General features: G+C 44.4%; 1 protein-coding gene across 2 annotated transcripts in view; it reads left to right on the top strand.

Moving 5' to 3' along the window:
- The window catches only part of DHX35 (DEAH-box helicase 35), a 494,424-nt gene that overhangs the window by 366,761 nt on the left and 109,071 nt on the right, over positions 1-18,592 (top strand). For both annotated transcript variants that reach the window (XM_069243783.1, XM_069243784.1), the window contains exon 14: positions 2,683-2,737. In XM_069243783.1, coding sequence (XP_069099884.1) covers positions 2,683-2,737 — 55 coding nt within the window. The remainder of the gene's footprint in view (positions 1-2,682; positions 2,738-18,592) is intronic.

Genomic DNA, 18,592 nt, shown 5'->3' on the forward strand with positions numbered 1-18,592 from the left:
CCCAAGTCACAGCTTCAGCAGCAGCCAACGAGACACCATCTCTGCTACTGGCTAAACTGTCCCTCTAAAACACTAGCCTACGCAGAAGGCAGAGATGTTGTAGCAGAATGGCTGGTGGGTGTGTGTTTGATGTGTTTAGCAATAAATGTCAGTCACCGTGCCTTCGCTTCTTCATTCAATCATCAGGTTCACACGGCTGTAATTCAGTCTAGTAGTGCGAAACTGCTGCAAATTTGACAGCTCTGGTGGTGGTTGGTCTGCCCTGCCACTGTGCTCCCTGCCCTCTCTGTCACCTCCTTATATCCCCTTCCTCCGTCCTCTCCTCATGTGTCATCATATGGGCATAGAGCATAAACAGTAATGTGCGAAGGAGCAGGCACAAGTATGTTACTAGACAATTTTATGCTGCACTCCACTATACAATATATATGTGTTCATTACCTTCATGTTTACAGGAGACTTAGCAGTGCTGACTATCGTTTAGGTTTCAAATACTCCAAACATTGATATTTTTTTGGACTATCTACAAAGATGAAAAAAGCTTGAGCTTCCGAAGCCATGCAACAACATTTTCAGTGGGTAGCGGTCCTGGGTAGCTCCTCTGCTAAGGCGGAGGAGCGTCGCCCCACGGAATTGTGGAGAAAGGAAAAATAAAATGATAATAATGTGATGTTATTGCGATGTTGGCGCCTCGTTTACTTTTTCAGTAAGGTTCGTTAAACAGCTCCTGAAAAGGTGAAGTTTGAAAGAAGTGTTTTGGTATCATTTAGGAAAAAACATAAAAGTGAGTCTTGGCGGCTGAAGTGGAAGGATAAATGCTCAAGCTACAGCTACTGAATGTTGTTTGCAACCGCATCACCTAGTGCAGAACTTTTGATGGTGTTGGGTCAGCGATATCCCACTTCAGTCCATGTAGAAATAACAAACACTGGCAAAGCCAATGAAAATGCTTTTTTTTTGTGCTAATGTGTGCCATTTCCATGCTTTTTTGGTCTGGGTGATTATGTGTAACATTTCAGGGCGTAATGTGTGACAATGTGAGTGACAATGTATTGAAAATACAACAAAGAATTTCAGAATGTATTTTATGCAATAAAGTTATGGCATCGAAACAGTCATAAAACAGCTGATTATGCATAGTACTTTTGGCTGATAGGTCAAGAGAGGATCGGTGGGTTTTGTGATTAGTATTGCACGGCTCCTTGGAGAGTCCTGGGAAGGAATCTATGCGATGTCACTCTCTATTCAGTATGTTTCTTAGACGCACCCAGAGATTTCTAGATTGTGATTTCGCTCTGTACTGTGCCATCTTTGAGCATGTCTGTTTGAGTGGGGTCTTCTTCAGTTGTGATCTTAATCTTTTTCACACCATGCTTCAGTCTTTTCTATGAAGCAGTCTCTTCTTTTGTTGCGATTTTAGTTTTATTGAGTGGTTTCTGAACCTGTCCTGGGAAATAGTCTCTCGAAGGGCTATGGTTATGATATCACTTCATATTGTTCAGTCTGTTAGTTGAACATGATCCCACACTATAATGTGCTGTTTTTTAAGCTGCATTGGAGAGAAGCTTCGTTCTCTTGTCTTGAATACCACCACCTTCATGTGATCTCATTCGACTCGACCATGTGCAGACTCTGAACAAATTCTGCGAAGGACTCTGGGAAAAAAAAATCAGGCTATGTGGATACTTTTGTGGCTCCCAGGCATGTGCGGATAGACAGATAGAGAGAAGCAAGCAGATGGCGATGACATCATTAATAATGATGAAACAAAAATGAAACATGTGGCCTTTTTTTCTCCAAAATATTTTGGGGGTGAGAAACCCACCAAACTTCCCTAGCAGTAGTCCGGTTCGTTCACTGCTCACTGGCTATACACTGTAGAGGGACTGTTCTGACTTATGCTTTGAGTTCTCTGATTCACAACTCTTTTGTCTATTTTTGGTGTTTTCTGTAAGAATGTCTATTGGGACATATTACTGGGTATCCTGGGGCTCTTTACGGTCATCATTTGCTATGCTTTGAAAGTTAATACAATTAAACATGCAAGTAAAAATGTGTTGTAAAATGCACCATTTTGGTCTATCTTTCACCAACATTTTCCTGGGCAGAGAACCCTCCCAGAAGTCACTAGTAGTGGTCTCACTCGCTATGCACCGTACAGGGGCCGATCTGACAAAATTTGCCAGGGCCAATTTGGGGGTCCCAGTCTGGCTCAGCCCATATTTCGAAGTGTTTCCTCCCCTGTGCCCCCGGACTTTAAGATCAAGTTGTACGTCTGTGTTAAGTTACGTTGATTTTACACTGTCTAGTGTGCAACAATACAACAATCTTTGATTTCCCCCTTTAACCTGACTGTTGTATTGGAGGTACTGAGTGCCAGTGCAACACCCATGATTAAGTGGAAGTCCTTCTTTCCTTCCAGGACTGACAGGCAGCCTTTTGTGCTTTACTTAACGTTTGCAGCCCCATTGCTAACCTCTTTGTTCACCGTTCTTTTATGTGGTGTTGTGTAAATTCACTGTTTTCTAATGGATCCTATTTATGCTAACAAAATTAGTAGGCTTTGACAAATTAACTTCTATGTTCTCTTTTCTCTCGCTAGAGAACATTGCTTTTGTCTGCCTGCAAAGTAACACTGAATCCATTTGCTGATCTTGTGAATGTTGTCTGTTTATTTCACAGCCTCCGCCCGCCCAGTCAATGATTCAAGCACTGGAACTTCTCTATGCACTAGGAGGTGAGATAGCTGCATTCCATTCTTGCGCTTATACTTGTACATCTCTCAGAGTTAAGCATCCATTACCAGATTAAAGGGGTTAGAGTATTAACAAAAGTGCACAATAGAAGACTGCTTCTACTGCAGAATGTACAGAAAAAATATAACAAGCATTGGCAAATCCAATAGGTCTCTCCTACGCAAGAGCTAATGGCTTTGCCAATGTGTTTTAGCCATGTTGTACACCAGCGTGGCTGCTGTTCAGCATTGCTAAAAATTAGCAACATAGAGAAGAGTGGCTTGGAGTATTGTAGAGTGCAACAGCGAAAAGTGAAGTAGAGTGGAGTGGCATAGAATATTGTGTATTGGAGTGGCATATTGTGGAATTGCATACAGTAGAGTAGCGTAGAGTGGACTGGTGTAGATTGCAGTAGTGTGGAGTGCAGAGGCATAAAAGTTAGTGGAGTACAATGAATCACCGTAAAATGCAGTAGCATAGATTAGAGTGTTCAATAGTAGAATGCAATGGTGCAAAATGGAGTGGTGCTGAGTAGATTGGCATAGATTACAGTGGCTAAGAGTGCAGGGGTGCAGAGTAGAATAGAGTGCAAAGGGAGAGAGAAGTGCACAGTAGAGTGGCATAAAGTGGTGCAGAGTAGAGTATAGTACCGTAGAATGCAGTGACGTAGAGTGGAGCGCTGCAGAGCACAGTGGTGTAGAGTGCATTGGCAAAGAATGCAGTAGTGCAGAGTAGAGTGGCATTGTTCAGTAGTGTAGAGTGCAGTGTTGCAGAGTAGAGTGTCATAGAGTACAGTAATGTAGAGTGGCAATGAGTGAATTGGAGTAGAGTGCAGTGGCACTGGGTACAGTGGTGCAGAGTAGAGTGCAGTGGCATAGAGTATAGTGGAGTGGATTGGACTGGTGTAGAGTGCATTGGCATACAGTGTTGCAGCATGTAGTGTAGAGTACAGTGGTGGAGAGTAGAGTGGCTTAGAGTACAGTAGCATAGAGTGCAATGGTGTAGAGCACCATTGCACTTTATACCTCTGTATAGAGGGTACTAGAGAAGTAGAGTATAGTAGTGTAGAGTGGAGTGCTGCAGAGTGCAGTGGCATAGAATGCAGTGATGCAGAGTAGAATGGTGGCATAAAATGCAGTGGTGCAGAGTAGAGTGCTGTAGAGTACAGTGGCAGAGAGTGCAGTGTTGTAAAGTAGGTTGTAGTGGCATAGCGTTGATTGTTTAGAGTAAAATGAAGTGTTGAGTGTAGTGATGCAGGGTAGAGTGCAGAGATGTAGAGTAGAGTGTAATGGCATACAGTACAGTGGTGCAGAGTGGATTTGAGTGGTGAACAGGGGATTGGTATAGTGTAATGATGTGAAGTGGTGTAGAGTAGAGTGCAGAGTGCAGTGGAATTGAGTGGTGAAAAGTGGAGAGGTGCAGACCAGGGTGGAGTGGCATGGAGTGGTGCAGAACAGAGTGAAGTATGCATGGTGTGGTAGCACACTGCTATTGCATACAACACATTTTCGATATAATGACCATTACATTTGCACAGACTTACAGTTTCACTAATAAAATATACCACACACAAACGATAATGTGTGAAAATGGCATCAATTGGTGTATTGCTTTGTTTTGATCATATTAAAGAATTTGCTTCTAATACGCTTAAAAATTAAAAAATTTCCTTTATTTGTGCTTTCCTAATTCTGAAATATCCTGAAAAACTTGCACAGTTCCTTTAAATGTTGTGCACTAGAAAAAAAAAACTTTCCTACTCCCAGTATCCAGCAACACTTTCACATAAATCCCCTCTCTTTGAAGTCACACAAAGAAAAGTAAATACCGAGGTCCCTCAGACAGAGCCTGGTGTTTGACCTCTGTCTTTAAATGCATAGCAAATGTGACAAGGTAAGAACAATATTTACAGGCCTGTGTGCAGAAAGGACCACTTGTGAAAGAATTCAAGGAGGGGTTGTATGAAAAGGCTTTGCTGCCTGAAATTGACAAAATTAAGCAGGACAGCCTAAATCAAATAAGGCCAGCAAATAGAAAGCCAGAAAATGTGATATATAAACCACAACATCAATGGGAAGCAATGGATGGAATGCATTCCCAGGTGAAGCTTTCTGAATATCCCAAAGAACTCTTTAGCAGACCAGAAAGCTGTGCTGCTTAACAGGTTTCAACCTAAAATTGTGTCTTATGCAGAATGACGCTCTCTAAATTGTACGTACTTAATGGAGTGGGACACCCTTTTATGGATTATGTTTATTGATATTGTTATATCGTCTAAATAGGTAAATTCCTTTCATCCTCTTGTATGCCACATTTTGGTGATGTTACAATTCAATATTTGTAAGAACTTCCTGGTAAAAGTATGTCTCTTTTAATAACAATAAGCACAAAGTGTAATTTTTCATTTATGCTTATAGTGTATCTGTGTTCTGGGCTTAAGTGTAGTGGTAACTGCTGCCTGCTTAGCTTCATTAGGGCTCTTCTTTGTTCTCTGACTCAGAGAGATTACAAAAGGAGAGTGAAAGTGCTCCAACCAGGCTATGTGAACAAGCGTAGCCCTTATTCTGAGGCAGTACAGTTTCCTTGATTTAGTTGGGCCCTGGAACAGGGCCTCACAGGAAATAGTATTCCCAGCATTAAAATACTTTGAACACGCTTTAAAAAGAGTCTTTGACATCTCACTGAGGTTAAAATACATAAATGACTAGCCCTTTCAGGTTGTGGAATTAGCCATTTTGTTTATTTAGATAAAAAAAGTTAGACCGCAGATAAGGCCCCCCCCATTCTTAGATTAAAAATAAAGATGTTGTTAATGGAGCTCATTATTTCCTTTAAAAAATAGAAGGTAGATTAAAATTCCAGTAGCATCCTGGCAGTGATGTTATCAGGGCACACCTCTGAAGCCCATTCATTATCCAAATCTTGGATGAGCAGGCAGATGTGAACAAAACATCTTAATAATAACTCAATATGAAGATGGCTGGCGGGACACGTTTTTAGTGTGCTCTGCTGTCCCTATATCCCCCTTAAGGGATCCTGAGGTGCCGGTTATTCGTGCACCCCCCCCAAAACACAAGCAGCGGTGCCCCGACAACAGTAGCGGGCTACTGACCGCTTTTGGCTCCTTTGAAGCCCCCGCTCAGCTGTAGAGCGGAGTCTGATCTCGGCCGGACTGGCGCGCCCGCGATGGTGCAGTGGGCCCGACACAGCCTTTCTTCGTGGGCACGGCTGCTGGCCAGTCCCCGAGCGGGCAGCTGGTGTTCTCGGGGGTGGGGGTGTCTTTCGCCCCCCCCCCCTTTGAGGTGAGGTGAGCAAGGCAGACGACTAGACCCGAGGTGGGCGTTTTGTCTCTGCTGTCCCCGCTATGCCATTTTGCGCAGAAGGAGGCGTGGGGGGCACATTGGCCCCCTCTTTAGAGTACCGTACAGCTCAGATATATTTCCCACGTGCAGAGGAGTGGACCTGCATGGCGACAATCAGACACTGGGACAGAAGTGAAGGCAATACATGGCCCAGTCTGGGTTCTTGAGGAGTGGCCTGGGGTTGCGCACCGCTCTGCAGAGTTTTCTGGTGGGAGATGACGAGGGTCCCCTTTCTGGGACTTGACAGGTGGCCACGCTACGATGGTGAGGTGTTTTTTGCGCTTTTGGAGTGTGTGCAGAGGTGTGGAGGACTGTGACCTGCGACCCTGCGTGTAGTGCGCACACCTGACCTACGCCGGGTCGGAGTGGAAGGCGAGGCTTTGTGGGCATTCAGAGGCCCCTATTGTGGATATTTGGGTTGGATAGCTGATCTTCACTGTCCTGGTCGTGACACATCCTATGATCTCTCAGTGGAGGCAAGATGGGACGGCATCGCAAACTAAACCGTCGCAGGGGAATACAATGGAGAAATATACTACACCCACGCCGCTCCCACAGAGACAGACTCGTTTGGGGGGGTCTGGAGAGGCACTGGCAGTGCCGGCCACTGCGGAGGAGCCCTCACGTGCTGAACTGTTAGCCGCCATTCAAGGCACTAGAGTGACCCTGGAGGGGAAAATAGAAATGGTGGCTGTGGAGGTGAACCTTCTTCGCGCTGATCTCCGCAAGGTATCCGATAAGGTCAAGGTGGCGGAGGGGTCTATTGTGGACTTGCAGACGGAGGTTGACACCTTGCGTAAACAGATGGCTCAGGTCACTTCTTCTGTCGGGACATTGGAGGCGAGGATGGAAGATTCAGATGGCAGATCCCGACGGAACAACATGCGCCTCCTTCAATTTCCAGAGCGCGCAGAAGGCTCCTCGGTTGAAAGTTTTGTTGAGCAATGGATCAGAGATGTATTACAGCCAGTGGGGTTGTCCAGGGTGTTTGTGGTGGATCGTGCTCACAGGGCTTTGGTAGCCCCTCCTCGGCCCGAGCGCCTCTGAGGGCCATCATAACATGCCTCCTAAAGATAGGGAGTGTATCCTGCGGACAGTCCGTGAGACCGAAAGGGCTGTCTTTGATAACTGAAAAATATCCATTTACCCGGACTATATGAATAAGGTCCAGTCCTACCGAAAGTTTTTTTTGGAGGGGAAGGCCAAGCTTCGTGCCATGAATATCAGATACATGTTGTTGTATCCGGCACGGCTGAAGGTGATTTCCGGAGGCAAGTCGCTGTTCTTTGATCATCCCGAGACAGTCTGGAGATGGCTGGAGATGTGGGACAAGGTTGGCCTAGGTCCTTCTGGGGGGTCTGGAGATAGCTCGGCTCACACATCCGGAGTGGATGGGACAGACTGGAGGAGGCGTGGGGATGGCCTGTCTCGGGTCCCTGCGCAGCGTTGTGATATCTCTGTCAGCAGAATTGAATTCCAACAGGATCCTGAGCAGGCCGTTGAACTTGCTGACTCATCAGATGGGGGAGCTGAGATGCTGTCTGTTGATTCTTGAATATGTTGGCCTTTGGTGGATATTGCCCTTGCGGTCCTGCCGGGGGTCTTGTGTTCGGCCTGTGGAACACGCATGGCATGATTGGGAGCAATGGAAATGTTACGAATGTCGGTTTAAAGAGGTTGCAAATGTATTTGTATTTTATGTATAGGGGCAAATGCTTATTCTAGACTATGATTGGTTGAGGTGGTTGGCACTGTGTATACTGTTGTTGAGACAGAGGGTGTTCACTTCCACTGTTGTGGTAGGTTTTTTGGGTGTTGGGGTGTGAGCTGTTGTCCTGGCAGCATACATATATATGGATCTACAGTATGTTTTAATATGTATGTTCTACTGTTCATCCGGGGTGGGTATAGGGTTTCGGGGGTTTACAGTTTGCGCTAGGTCGCAGAGGTTTGATGTTTATATCAGCAGTGCATTCTTGAATGTGGGATGGGCGGGTGGGATTTGTCGAGCCTTCTCCTTTTGGGCATGGGGTTGGAGTAGGGGCCCTCGTGGGAGGGTTGGATATGTATTCTTAACATGGGTCAACAGAATATTATACTGACATGGAGTGTTAGGGGGCTGAAGAGCTATGCTGCACGTTATAGAGTGCACTCCTTCCCATAGTGACATAAGGTTCATATAGCGTTTCTTCAGGAAACACATGTGACAGAGGAGGAATCACATAAGTTGGTCAAAAAGTGGCGTGGTCAGGTGTTCTCATACCTTGCCTCCTATGCAAGGGGAGTATTGATATGGATCGCGCCCGTGGTCCTATTTACACATATCGATAATGAACAGATGTGGAAGGGAGATATATACATTTACAGGGCACTTTGGATTGACTGCCCCTTACCATTCTCAACACATATGCACCTAACATAGATGATCCCTCTTTTTAAGACAATATACCTGAAATGCGGGGGGAGGGGGTAGTCTCCCCTTTAATATGGGCTGAAGACTCCAACTGTACATTGGATGCCGAGATGGATTGTTCTCTGTCTAAATTGGGCACCAAACCATTGGTGACGAGATCCCTCACAGAGGATATACATAATCTAGGGCTCTGGGATGGAAGGAGAAAACTTAATCCGTAGACTAGGGAATACACCTGTCATTCTAAGACGCAGCATACATACAGTCGGTTGGACTGTTTCCTCTTGGGTGGCCTGACATGTTCACAAGTAATGGATGTCAAGCATTTCGGGAGGTTTTTTTCTGATCATGCACCAGGGCTGATGGACGTGTTGTGGGGATCTGATGTTAAAGTGTCCCAAAGTTAACGTATGCCAGCGTCATTTTTGATGGATGCTGGCTGTCATGATAAAATGGTGGTGACCCTTAAGGACTATTTGGATTTGACTTGGGCTACGACTAACTCAAGGGGCACGGAATGGGAAGCCATGAGGAGTGTGTATTGGCACTTCATGTGGAGTGCGCAAACAAATGGAACAGGACCTTACAGACTGAAAGAGCGCACTGGAGGTATTACAACACTAGACACCGATAACTCAAGAGGTTGAGCAAGAGCAGGCTGTTTAAGAAGGTCAGTAGCTGCTGGGACACACTGAATAAGGTCACCCTTAGATCATATAGACAGCGACTACATAGGGAGGGAGACAAATCTGGTAAATTGCTGGCATGGCTCTTTAAGCGGGAGGTTGAATCTTCTCCCATCCTGCATATTAAGAATGCGGAGGGGGTACAGGTCACCAACCTCAGAGATATCCTTCAGAAATTAGTGGAGCATTTGCAGTTTGTGTCCATGATGGTAGCTTAGGAGAATTTCTAGAGCGGATGAGACTCCCCAGCTGGCGCTGGACTGTATGGAAAGTCTAGAGACTGAGACAACAGTTGAGGAAGTGGGTACGGCGTAGTCAAAATCAAAATCTAAGTTGCCTGGTAGGGATGGTTTCTCGATCGAGTTGTACCAAGTGTTTTCTCTCCTACTGAGAGGTTGTCGGCGGTGTTTGAGGAAGCCTGGGGCCAGTGAGGATTCTGATGACCAATCCTTATATCGCCCGCTCACTATGCTCAATACGGAGGTCAAGAATCTGTGTAAAATCTTGGCTACTCTGCTGCGTGGAGTGATCCGGGGTTTGGTGCACGAGGATCAATGTGGATTTATTCCTGGTCGTAGAACGACTTACAACTTACACCATTTGGCACAAGTGCTGCATGAAACTTCGGGGGCGGTAGACATATTGGTTTTAGTATCGCTGGATCTAGAAAAGGCTTTTGATACTGTGGAGTGGGACTACCTACTGGCAGTCCTGCAGGGAATGGGATTTGGCCCTCGTTTTTGTGCTTTGGTTCATTTGTTGTATACTGCTCCCACTGCATGTGTTCGGGTGAGCAGAGAGCTATCAGACTCCTGGGTGATTGGTAGGGGGACCTGACAGGGATGCCCACTGTCACCGCTCCTCTTTGCTTTAGGAGTGGAGCCGCTGGCGGTCCGGCTGTGTGAGGAATTGGAGCCCTGGGATGTGCAGGTGGGACAGATTACTCATATTGTTTCCCGTATGCTGATGATGTGTTGATATACCTTCGAGAGCCACATGTTTTGGTCCCCTTGTTGTTACAGTTGTTGGAATAATTTGGGGCTGTATCTGGTCTACGGGTGAATAGGAAAAAATCACTCCTGTTCCCTCGAGGATCATTATATGATGCCCTGCCAGAAGACTTGTCGGGCGTGGGGCTTAGGTTGGAACTCAAACGTTTTCGATATTTGGGCATGTGGGTCACACATATGACGACGGCACATATGATGCATAATGTGGAACGGGTGGTGAAGGGCCTGGAGCATTCTGACTCTGTTAGAAATTGGGTCTTTGGTTGGCAGTCAGGTGACCGCCAGTCCAAGCAAGGACCCTCACTCTAGTCAGGGTAAGTCACACACAATCCAAATTATCCTGTGCCCACCCTCGAGTAGCTTGGCACTGAGCAGTCAGGCTTAACTTAGAAGGCAATGTGTAAAGTATTTGTGCAATAAATCATACAATACCACCATATAGCCCAACAAAATACACCACACAGTGTTTAGAAAAATATATAATATTTATCTGGATAAGTGCAGTTCAAAACGATCAAAGATGCAATAAGTAAATGTAGCGATATCACTGAAAAGTGATATAAAGTGTCTTAAGTCTTTTAAAAGCAAACAAAGTCTCTTTCAAGCACGAAGTACCTGGTTCGCATAAAAATCTCAGCAAAGAACCGCAGAGGAGGAGATGCGTGGAAACAAAGGGATGTGTGTCGATTTCTCAGGCCGCACACTGCGATGCATCGTTTAGTTTTCAAACGGAGACGGATGTGCGTTGATTTCCAGTGCTCTGCCGTGGATCCTCTTCGGGTTGCGGGGTTTTCAGACGGCCCAGGGGTGGTGCGTGGATTTCCTGAGCTGGCAGGATTAAGTCACAGGAGCTGCGTTGATCTGGTGGGCATTGCGTCAAATTTTCTCCTGCACGGCAGGCTCTGCGTCGATTCCTCTCTGGAAGTCGGGCTGCGTCATTCGGATTTAAGTGCAGAGAAATGCTCACTTTCTAAAAGTGGCATTTCTAAAATAGTAATATTAAATCCAACTTCACCAGTCAGCAGGATTTAATGTCACTATTCTGGCCATGCTAAATATGACCTTCCTGCTCCTTTCCGATCCGCAGCTACCACTCAAACAATGTATGAGGGCAGCCCCAATGTTAGCCGATGAAGGGAGCAGGCCTTACAGCAGTGTAAAAACAAATGTAGGAGTTTTTCACCACCAGGATATGTAAACTACATAGGTACATTTCCTGCCTCTTGCCTACACAGCACCCAGCCCTGTGGGTTACATAGGGCATACCTTATAGGTGTCTTATATGTAGAAAAAGGTGAGTTTTCGGCTTGGCAAGTACTTTTAAATGCCAAGTCGAATTGGTAGTGAAACTGCACACACAGGCCCTGCAATGGCAGGCCGGAGACAAGGGTAAGGGGCTACTTAAGTGGGTGGCACAATCAGTGCTGCAGGCCCACTAGTAGCATTTAATCTACAGGCCCTGGGCATACATAGTGCACTCTACTAGGGACTTCTAAGTAAATTAAACAGTCCAATTGGGTAGGATCTAATGTCACCATGTTTAAAGGGAGAGCGCGTATGCACTTTAGCACTGGTTAGCAGTGGTAAAGTGCGCAGAGTCTTAAACCACCAAAAACAATGTTCAAAAAGTGGAGGAACGCAGACAAAAAGTTAGTGTGACCATCCTAAGGCTGTCAGGTCTAACAGTCTCATCCCGGAATAGGCTGCCTCTATCCGTGATGGGCAGGGCAGCTGTGGCCAAGATGGTGTCCTTGCGCAGTGCCTTTATCTTGTCCAGAATTCTTTGTTTCGGTTGGAGCTCAGCTTTTCAATCGCCTAGACAGCTTATTGATTTCCTTAGTTTGGGCTGGCCGTCATAGCAGGGTGGCGTTGTCTTTGTTACAAAGGGACATGGAAGATGGTGGCTTGGCAGTCACTAATATTAGACTCTATTATTATGCAGCCCATTCACAACATGCTGCTAAGTGGATGACGCAGACGGACAATTGGAAGAAGCGACTATTCGCTGGCATGTTGGGAGGTGAGGCATTGGTGCATGCATTAATGACGGGCAGTCGGTTGGAGACTCCTGTCTCTTATTAGGTTAAGACTACAGCAGGGGTCTGGGCGCAGGCGGTTAAGAAAATACGTCGACGTGACCATTTTGATTTTGAGCTTAAAATTTGGAGTCCAGCCCCTTTTCAGGACATGGATACATTAAAGTCAATGGAAGCTTGGAGAACGGGTGGATGCTTGGTGACGGGTGACTTATACCCTAATGAGGAGTTTATCTCCTTTCAGGAGGCACAAGATACATTTGGATTGAACGCAGGCAGTTCTTGTAGTATGCCAAGATCAAGAGTGTGGCTCGAGAGGTCTGGTTTGGATTCCCGGTGGCCCCCCAGCATCAAGGGTGTTGAACGGGCTAATAAATTGGGGAGAAGATTCCCATTTGGTTACCCTCTTTTATAGAGTGCTGCGTGAAGATGGTGCATGGGTGGAGTGTGTAGCGCTTAGGGCTTGGGATCAATAACTGGAAGACCAGCTAGAAGACGTGAACTGGAATATGGCGCTGTCTCTGGTACGCACGGTCTCTTGTAACCACAGATTTAAGTTGTTGCACTTTAATTTTGTGCATTGAGTATATATTATGCCTGCTAGACTCAACAAGATGGACCCGACAAGGGAGACTAGGTGTCCTCGATGTGGGGGAGGGAGTTACTTCCTTTCTCCACTTAGCCTGGTCCTGCAGGGAGGTGCAGCAATTTTGGTGGGTGGTGGTTCGGAAAATAGATGGGTTCACTGGTCTGGGGCTCGAGATAACGCCATCGACTTGCCTCTTGGGTATGTTACGGAGTCCACGGGGTAGGCGCATCCCATACAGATTTGCACAGCTTGCGCTGATGTTGGCTAAGCGCAGGGTGGCTATAGGCTGGATGAGTACACAAAGCCCATCCTTTTCTAGCTGGACCCGTGATGTTTTGGAATGGGGTGGTGAAGAAGAGCAAAACATGAAACTGACACGTAGGGAGGAAGGGGCTCTGACTGACGTAACGGCTTGGAGTACATTATTAGAACGCTTCACAGGGGTTCAGGAGTAAAGCTCTGGAGCACTGATGATAATTGTTGACTGTAGAATGTTGGGCTATACATTCAGTTGACAACCAACTGTGGTAATATGGTAACGCTGATAAACATGGTATATGAATGACTTGGTCACGTGAGCTCCTTGGGAAGGGGAGGTGGGGGTAGCTATTGTTAGCTATTGTTGATCTGATTGGATATGTTCCATATTTCTGTCTGTATGTGTCATCATCGTCCACTCTGGAGAGCAATGGGCATTGTGGTATCTCACATTGAATTGCACTTCTTGTTTCTGTCTTTGTCTTTAAGTTGGTCCTAAACTCAATAAAATAGAGTTATAAAAAAAAAAATCTCAATATTTAAACATGTACAGTAAAATGAAAGTCAATTTGTCAACGATACAGACCCTCTAGAATGGGATAATGTTCGTGTTGTGTTGAGAATATGTATGGATTGAGAGTGGTACCTGTTACTAAAACCTGTACTCCAAAATGGAAATGATTGTTATCCTTCAGCCAAAACCTGATTACAGCGTTGAAAATAAGACCATGTGCGATCCTGGCAATCTTTATTGAAGAGTAACAGTACATTAACTCTCATGGGAAAACATGATGGACTCAGAGTTTGTAAAAACCCGAAAAATGTACTGGGGAAAATATGTTTATCTCCTACTTTAGGGCTAGTGTTAACACATGGAATTGGGATATCTTGTGACCAGGGAATATCCGGAGCCTGACTCCACAAAGAGGACACACTGGACCACTCAGGTCCTTCCTGATTTGGCTAATGGGCAGTAAAATCAGTTATTGACCCAATTAATTAAAAACAGTGTAGTTTAGCAAAACAGTGCTGGTAGTGCTTGAAGAGAGTGTACTTAGCAGACACAGTCATCCCTCAGATCACCAGTAGTTGTAACTGTAGGTTATTGAAGCAAACCTTTTCTTATCAGTGGTACAGTGTAAAGAGACCTTCATCTTATGGGCTTCTTGGAGTAGCTGGAGTTTTCATGTTGGCAAGTTCGGCACTCACATGAGAGGCCAGCAAAACTTCAGCAGCGCCTTCAGGTTTGTTCCCAGTTAATAGGCAGCACTCAGCTCCACATTATGGAAGCACCTACAATGGGGTTGACTCGGATCTGTATTGAAAAAGTTCTTTACTAAGCTGGAGAGGAGCCATAACCCACTGCCGTTCAGGGATAGTGCATCCTTTGCATTTCAGTCACCCAATTAATCAGGTTGAGGCAGTGTTTCTCTCTGCAGAGAGGCATCTGGGATAGGTAGTGTTTGCCCTTTTCCCTGAATGCCCTGTGATTGCCAATGATTAGGTGCATTTGGCCATGTATAACCTTTCAAGGCTTGCTCTGGTAGAGAACCATGTGTACTCCTTGATACAAGAGACAAAGGAACAGAAGAAGTGGACCAAATGGACGATGGGCAATCCTTGCTTTCAGTGAATAGCATATATGCTCCAGCTTGCAAACACCATTATCACAAAAAAGATTTTTGTGATCAGATACGGTTACCCTATGATAGATGCACAGCTAGTGTTTGTGAACTGTTTCCCTTGTTCGCTTGTACCTATTTTTGCGACCATCAAAATGAATGCACAAAATGCTCTGTAAAATTTTCAATCATCAAAAACAAAAAATGATTAAGGGCTCCCATCTTCTCCAGACCACTAGACTGAACGAGAGTTTAGGAGTCACCTCCCTTGGTGCTGCTACTGCATCTCGAACCTATACAAAAGCATACCATACTTACCTCTTCAAGACTAGAGTGGTGAGACCATGTAGTACTTCCCCATATCCGGTTACACACAAAGCGTGTCCCTATAGAGCACCGAAGTTTGCAGTTTAAAATGTCCCGCAGTATCAAGGTTCCAAAAAAACTGTTACCAAAAGGAAACATACAGCAGAACTCTAGAATCCAAAGTTAAAATGCCAGATGCAAGCGGTGGACAGGGTCAGTAACTTTTATCCTTACATCACCCATTTAACAAATAACTTTCTTCCACAAGATGCTTCAGAGACTGATATTTAACGATCTTACACATGACCTTTTGAAATATAACCTGATTAATATTCTAGAGTTCTGTTTCTACAACTTTCACTGCACCAAGACAACCCTGCCTGATGTATTTTATTATATTACTTCCATTTGTCACAACAGTGTATACATCACTTTCATTATGTCTGCAGCATTTCAATCTGTTGGTTATCTAACACTGCTCACAGTACATGCCTCACTCAGCATCACTGGTATTGCTAGTTTCCCTCCTACAAATCGGATCAGTATTTTCTGTTAGCAGATACCTGTCCTTCTCCCCACTCACCTCCCTACCTTTTGGAATTGCCCTGTGTTCAGTTCCCGCACCTCCTATTTTCATCCTCCTTCATAAATACCTTAACTGATATTATTCTCTAGTTGCCATACTCCTGCCACCTTTGCACCTTCCAGATTTTCTCTTTTTCTCTAAAGCGGTCCTTTAGTCTTGCATCCTGGGTTGTCTGACATTACGTCACTGGAAGGCTAAGTTTCTGTGACCCACACTCCTGATCGCATGTCCTTCGAAATTGCGTAAGTGTTGGCTTCCACCACTCTTTGCAAGAAATCTCCTTGTCTTATTCAGCTAAAATATGAGATTGGAAATCTTAATCACTATGCTGTAGCTGTATGAAACCATTTTTTTTTTAAATACATGAACACTCTGGCCTTGTCTCCCATTCCATACACCCAAGGCCGTAATCCAGAGATCTTCAAATTAACACTAATATGCGTGGGGATTACATTTTATGGAATGTTGCTGATGTTTTGAGTGAGGAAGCCTATGCAGATACACTGCACGCTGGGGTTATTCTGGGGCATGAGGGTACAGGAACAGGCTATTCTTCGTGTTTTCTCACTTCTAGTTTCTGCAGCATTTTCGTACTGTAGACTACAGCATTGCTTCCTTAAGTCTTGCACAGTCTTCCTACTTAAATTCTGAATTTTTGTAGTGGCTCATCCTATTTACTCCTGCCAGTCAGTTCTTGGGTGATGAATAAAATCGACTTCAGTAATAACCTTTTTGGTTGCCTATGTTAGTTTACATTTACATCGTTTGAGATGGTCACCAGTTGTTCTGCATTTGCTCTGTTTTATTTCCTTAGAAAAACTCCCATTATCTGTTTCCAACTCCATGCTCTCTGCTCACTCTGAAACAGAATTAAGCCTCTATTCATACTTATATTTCTTTTACCCAACCTCATATATGGAAATGCTCCAATATACCTCATCTGCACACACTCACAAAACACTTGCATGGAACTCGTGCTGGGCTAACCTCAACAAACTAACAGTGCCATAATTCTGCTGCACCTATTCCGGATTCCAGGCGTTCACCCTCCAATTTCCACTGTGCTCTATTCTCATCCTTGCGAGCATCAGAGTATCACCTTCACCTTCATCTGACAGCGAATAGGCACAGAATCATCTCTATCCAGAGCATACAAACCCAACACTTGAACTGTTCTCTTTCTATTAGGTGTTAAACTTACTTTGTGCTTTGTCATTGACTGTGTTTTGCATGATGCATGTTTGTCATTATTCCCTTTCAGTAACCCAAAGCACTCCTAAATCTAGTCATATAAATTGGTACTTATCCACTTAATGACTTTGTTATTAAAAAATGTTACATCTGGCAGAAATGTGTCCTCTCATTCTGTGTAATAAGTAGTTTTTCTAAAACAAATGCCTTGTACTTTTGCTTGTATTTTGGTAACCAATAACAGTAATAAGTGAGTCAGTGCACCTTTAAGACAGATGTCAGGTGTCACATGTTAAATTCTCAGGGGTTGATGTAGATCCTCATGGCCAACGCACAAATGCCATTAAGGTGGAAACTCAGGTTGTCCTCCGTGAGACAATTTGTTTTTTACATTAGCAGTATTATTAAGAACCTTGAGAAAACCTGTTCCTGATTCGATCAGTAGACATTCTACAAGTATTACTGGAATCATTACTCCCTTCACCAGAAGCAATATTTTGCTAGTAACCTCAACGAAGGCCATTTCTACCAAGCTGTCCATAAGCATGTTTTGAAAGCCCTGCAGACTTAAACATTACTTTCCAGGATGGTGACAGGTTCAGTTGGGGTGTCCTGATGAAATAACCTCTAGTGAAAATATTTTTCCTTTTAAACGAACACACATAGATCTTGTGTTACGTTTAAAGTTCTATATTCCTATCTAACTAGGCAGTGTTGCATAACCAGCTTTGTTGGTAGAGTAAAGGCACAACTGTCAAAACCATGTCAAGCAGATTGCTTATGCAAATGGTGAGAGAAGGAGGGAACATAATATTGGGAAATGTGGAGAGTAAGTATCACATGCCTCAAACCCTAGGTGGTATAAAAATTAAATCATAGCATATTTCCCTTGATTCATCAGGAAAACCCACAAGAGATGGTGGGACGATGCACTTTCTACGGGAGAAAGAATAGGCATGAATAATTATATGAGATCACATTGAATGTAAAAGTGCAGCTCTTGCCATAGTTCTAGATCTTGTTCTGTGATGCTCTGCAGACAAATGTAATACCCAGAGGGCAGCATTAATTAGACTCCCCTGGCATTTTCTGTATCACTTGCATGCAGAGATTTGTGTAGCGTACTAAGTGAATTTTGCGCCATGGGGATGTTTGTTTGATCCATTGCAAAGTATGTATGTATGTATGTATGAACAGAACTTTACCTTTTACGTTATTGAGTACAATCAACCGAAGCTGAATGAGCAGGGTGTGTTTATGAGCTTTTACCGCAGGCAAGCTGCTACTCGTTGCACACATTGGAGCCTATTGATGACATACTTTTATAAACTATGGTAGACATTTTGTTTTACTAATCCAGGTGGGAGGACACAAAAGCAAAGTTGTCTTGAACTAAGGAAAAAGCTCTTGTAACTAATTTGAGCATTTACTGAGAGCTGCTTTTTAATATAGATGATGAAATCTGATCACAAGCAACAGTTCCAAACTGAACCTGGGCTGCCACTAATCAGGATTTACATTTTATTTGGATAGAATTTGTGTCTCTTACAACCATAGTTAAGTCTAATAACTACTCCACTACGATACCCCTACAAATGATCAGAGGGTCTGGATAGACGTTAACATAAAAAAGTGTGCCATATCTATACAAAGAGAGCTGCTAATGACTAAATATAAATATTTAAAAGGACTGGTTAGTGAGATGCCCCCGCTGACACTTCACAAGAAACTAGATACCAGTTCTCTGGCAACAGTCGGGTAGGACCAAAATTCTTTCTATACTGACCCCTTGAGATTG

The sequence above is a fragment of the Pleurodeles waltl genome, chromosome 7 (genome assembly GCF_031143425.1).
Source record: "Pleurodeles waltl isolate 20211129_DDA chromosome 7, aPleWal1.hap1.20221129, whole genome shotgun sequence".
NCBI lineage: Eukaryota > Metazoa > Chordata > Amphibia > Caudata > Salamandridae > Pleurodeles > Pleurodeles waltl.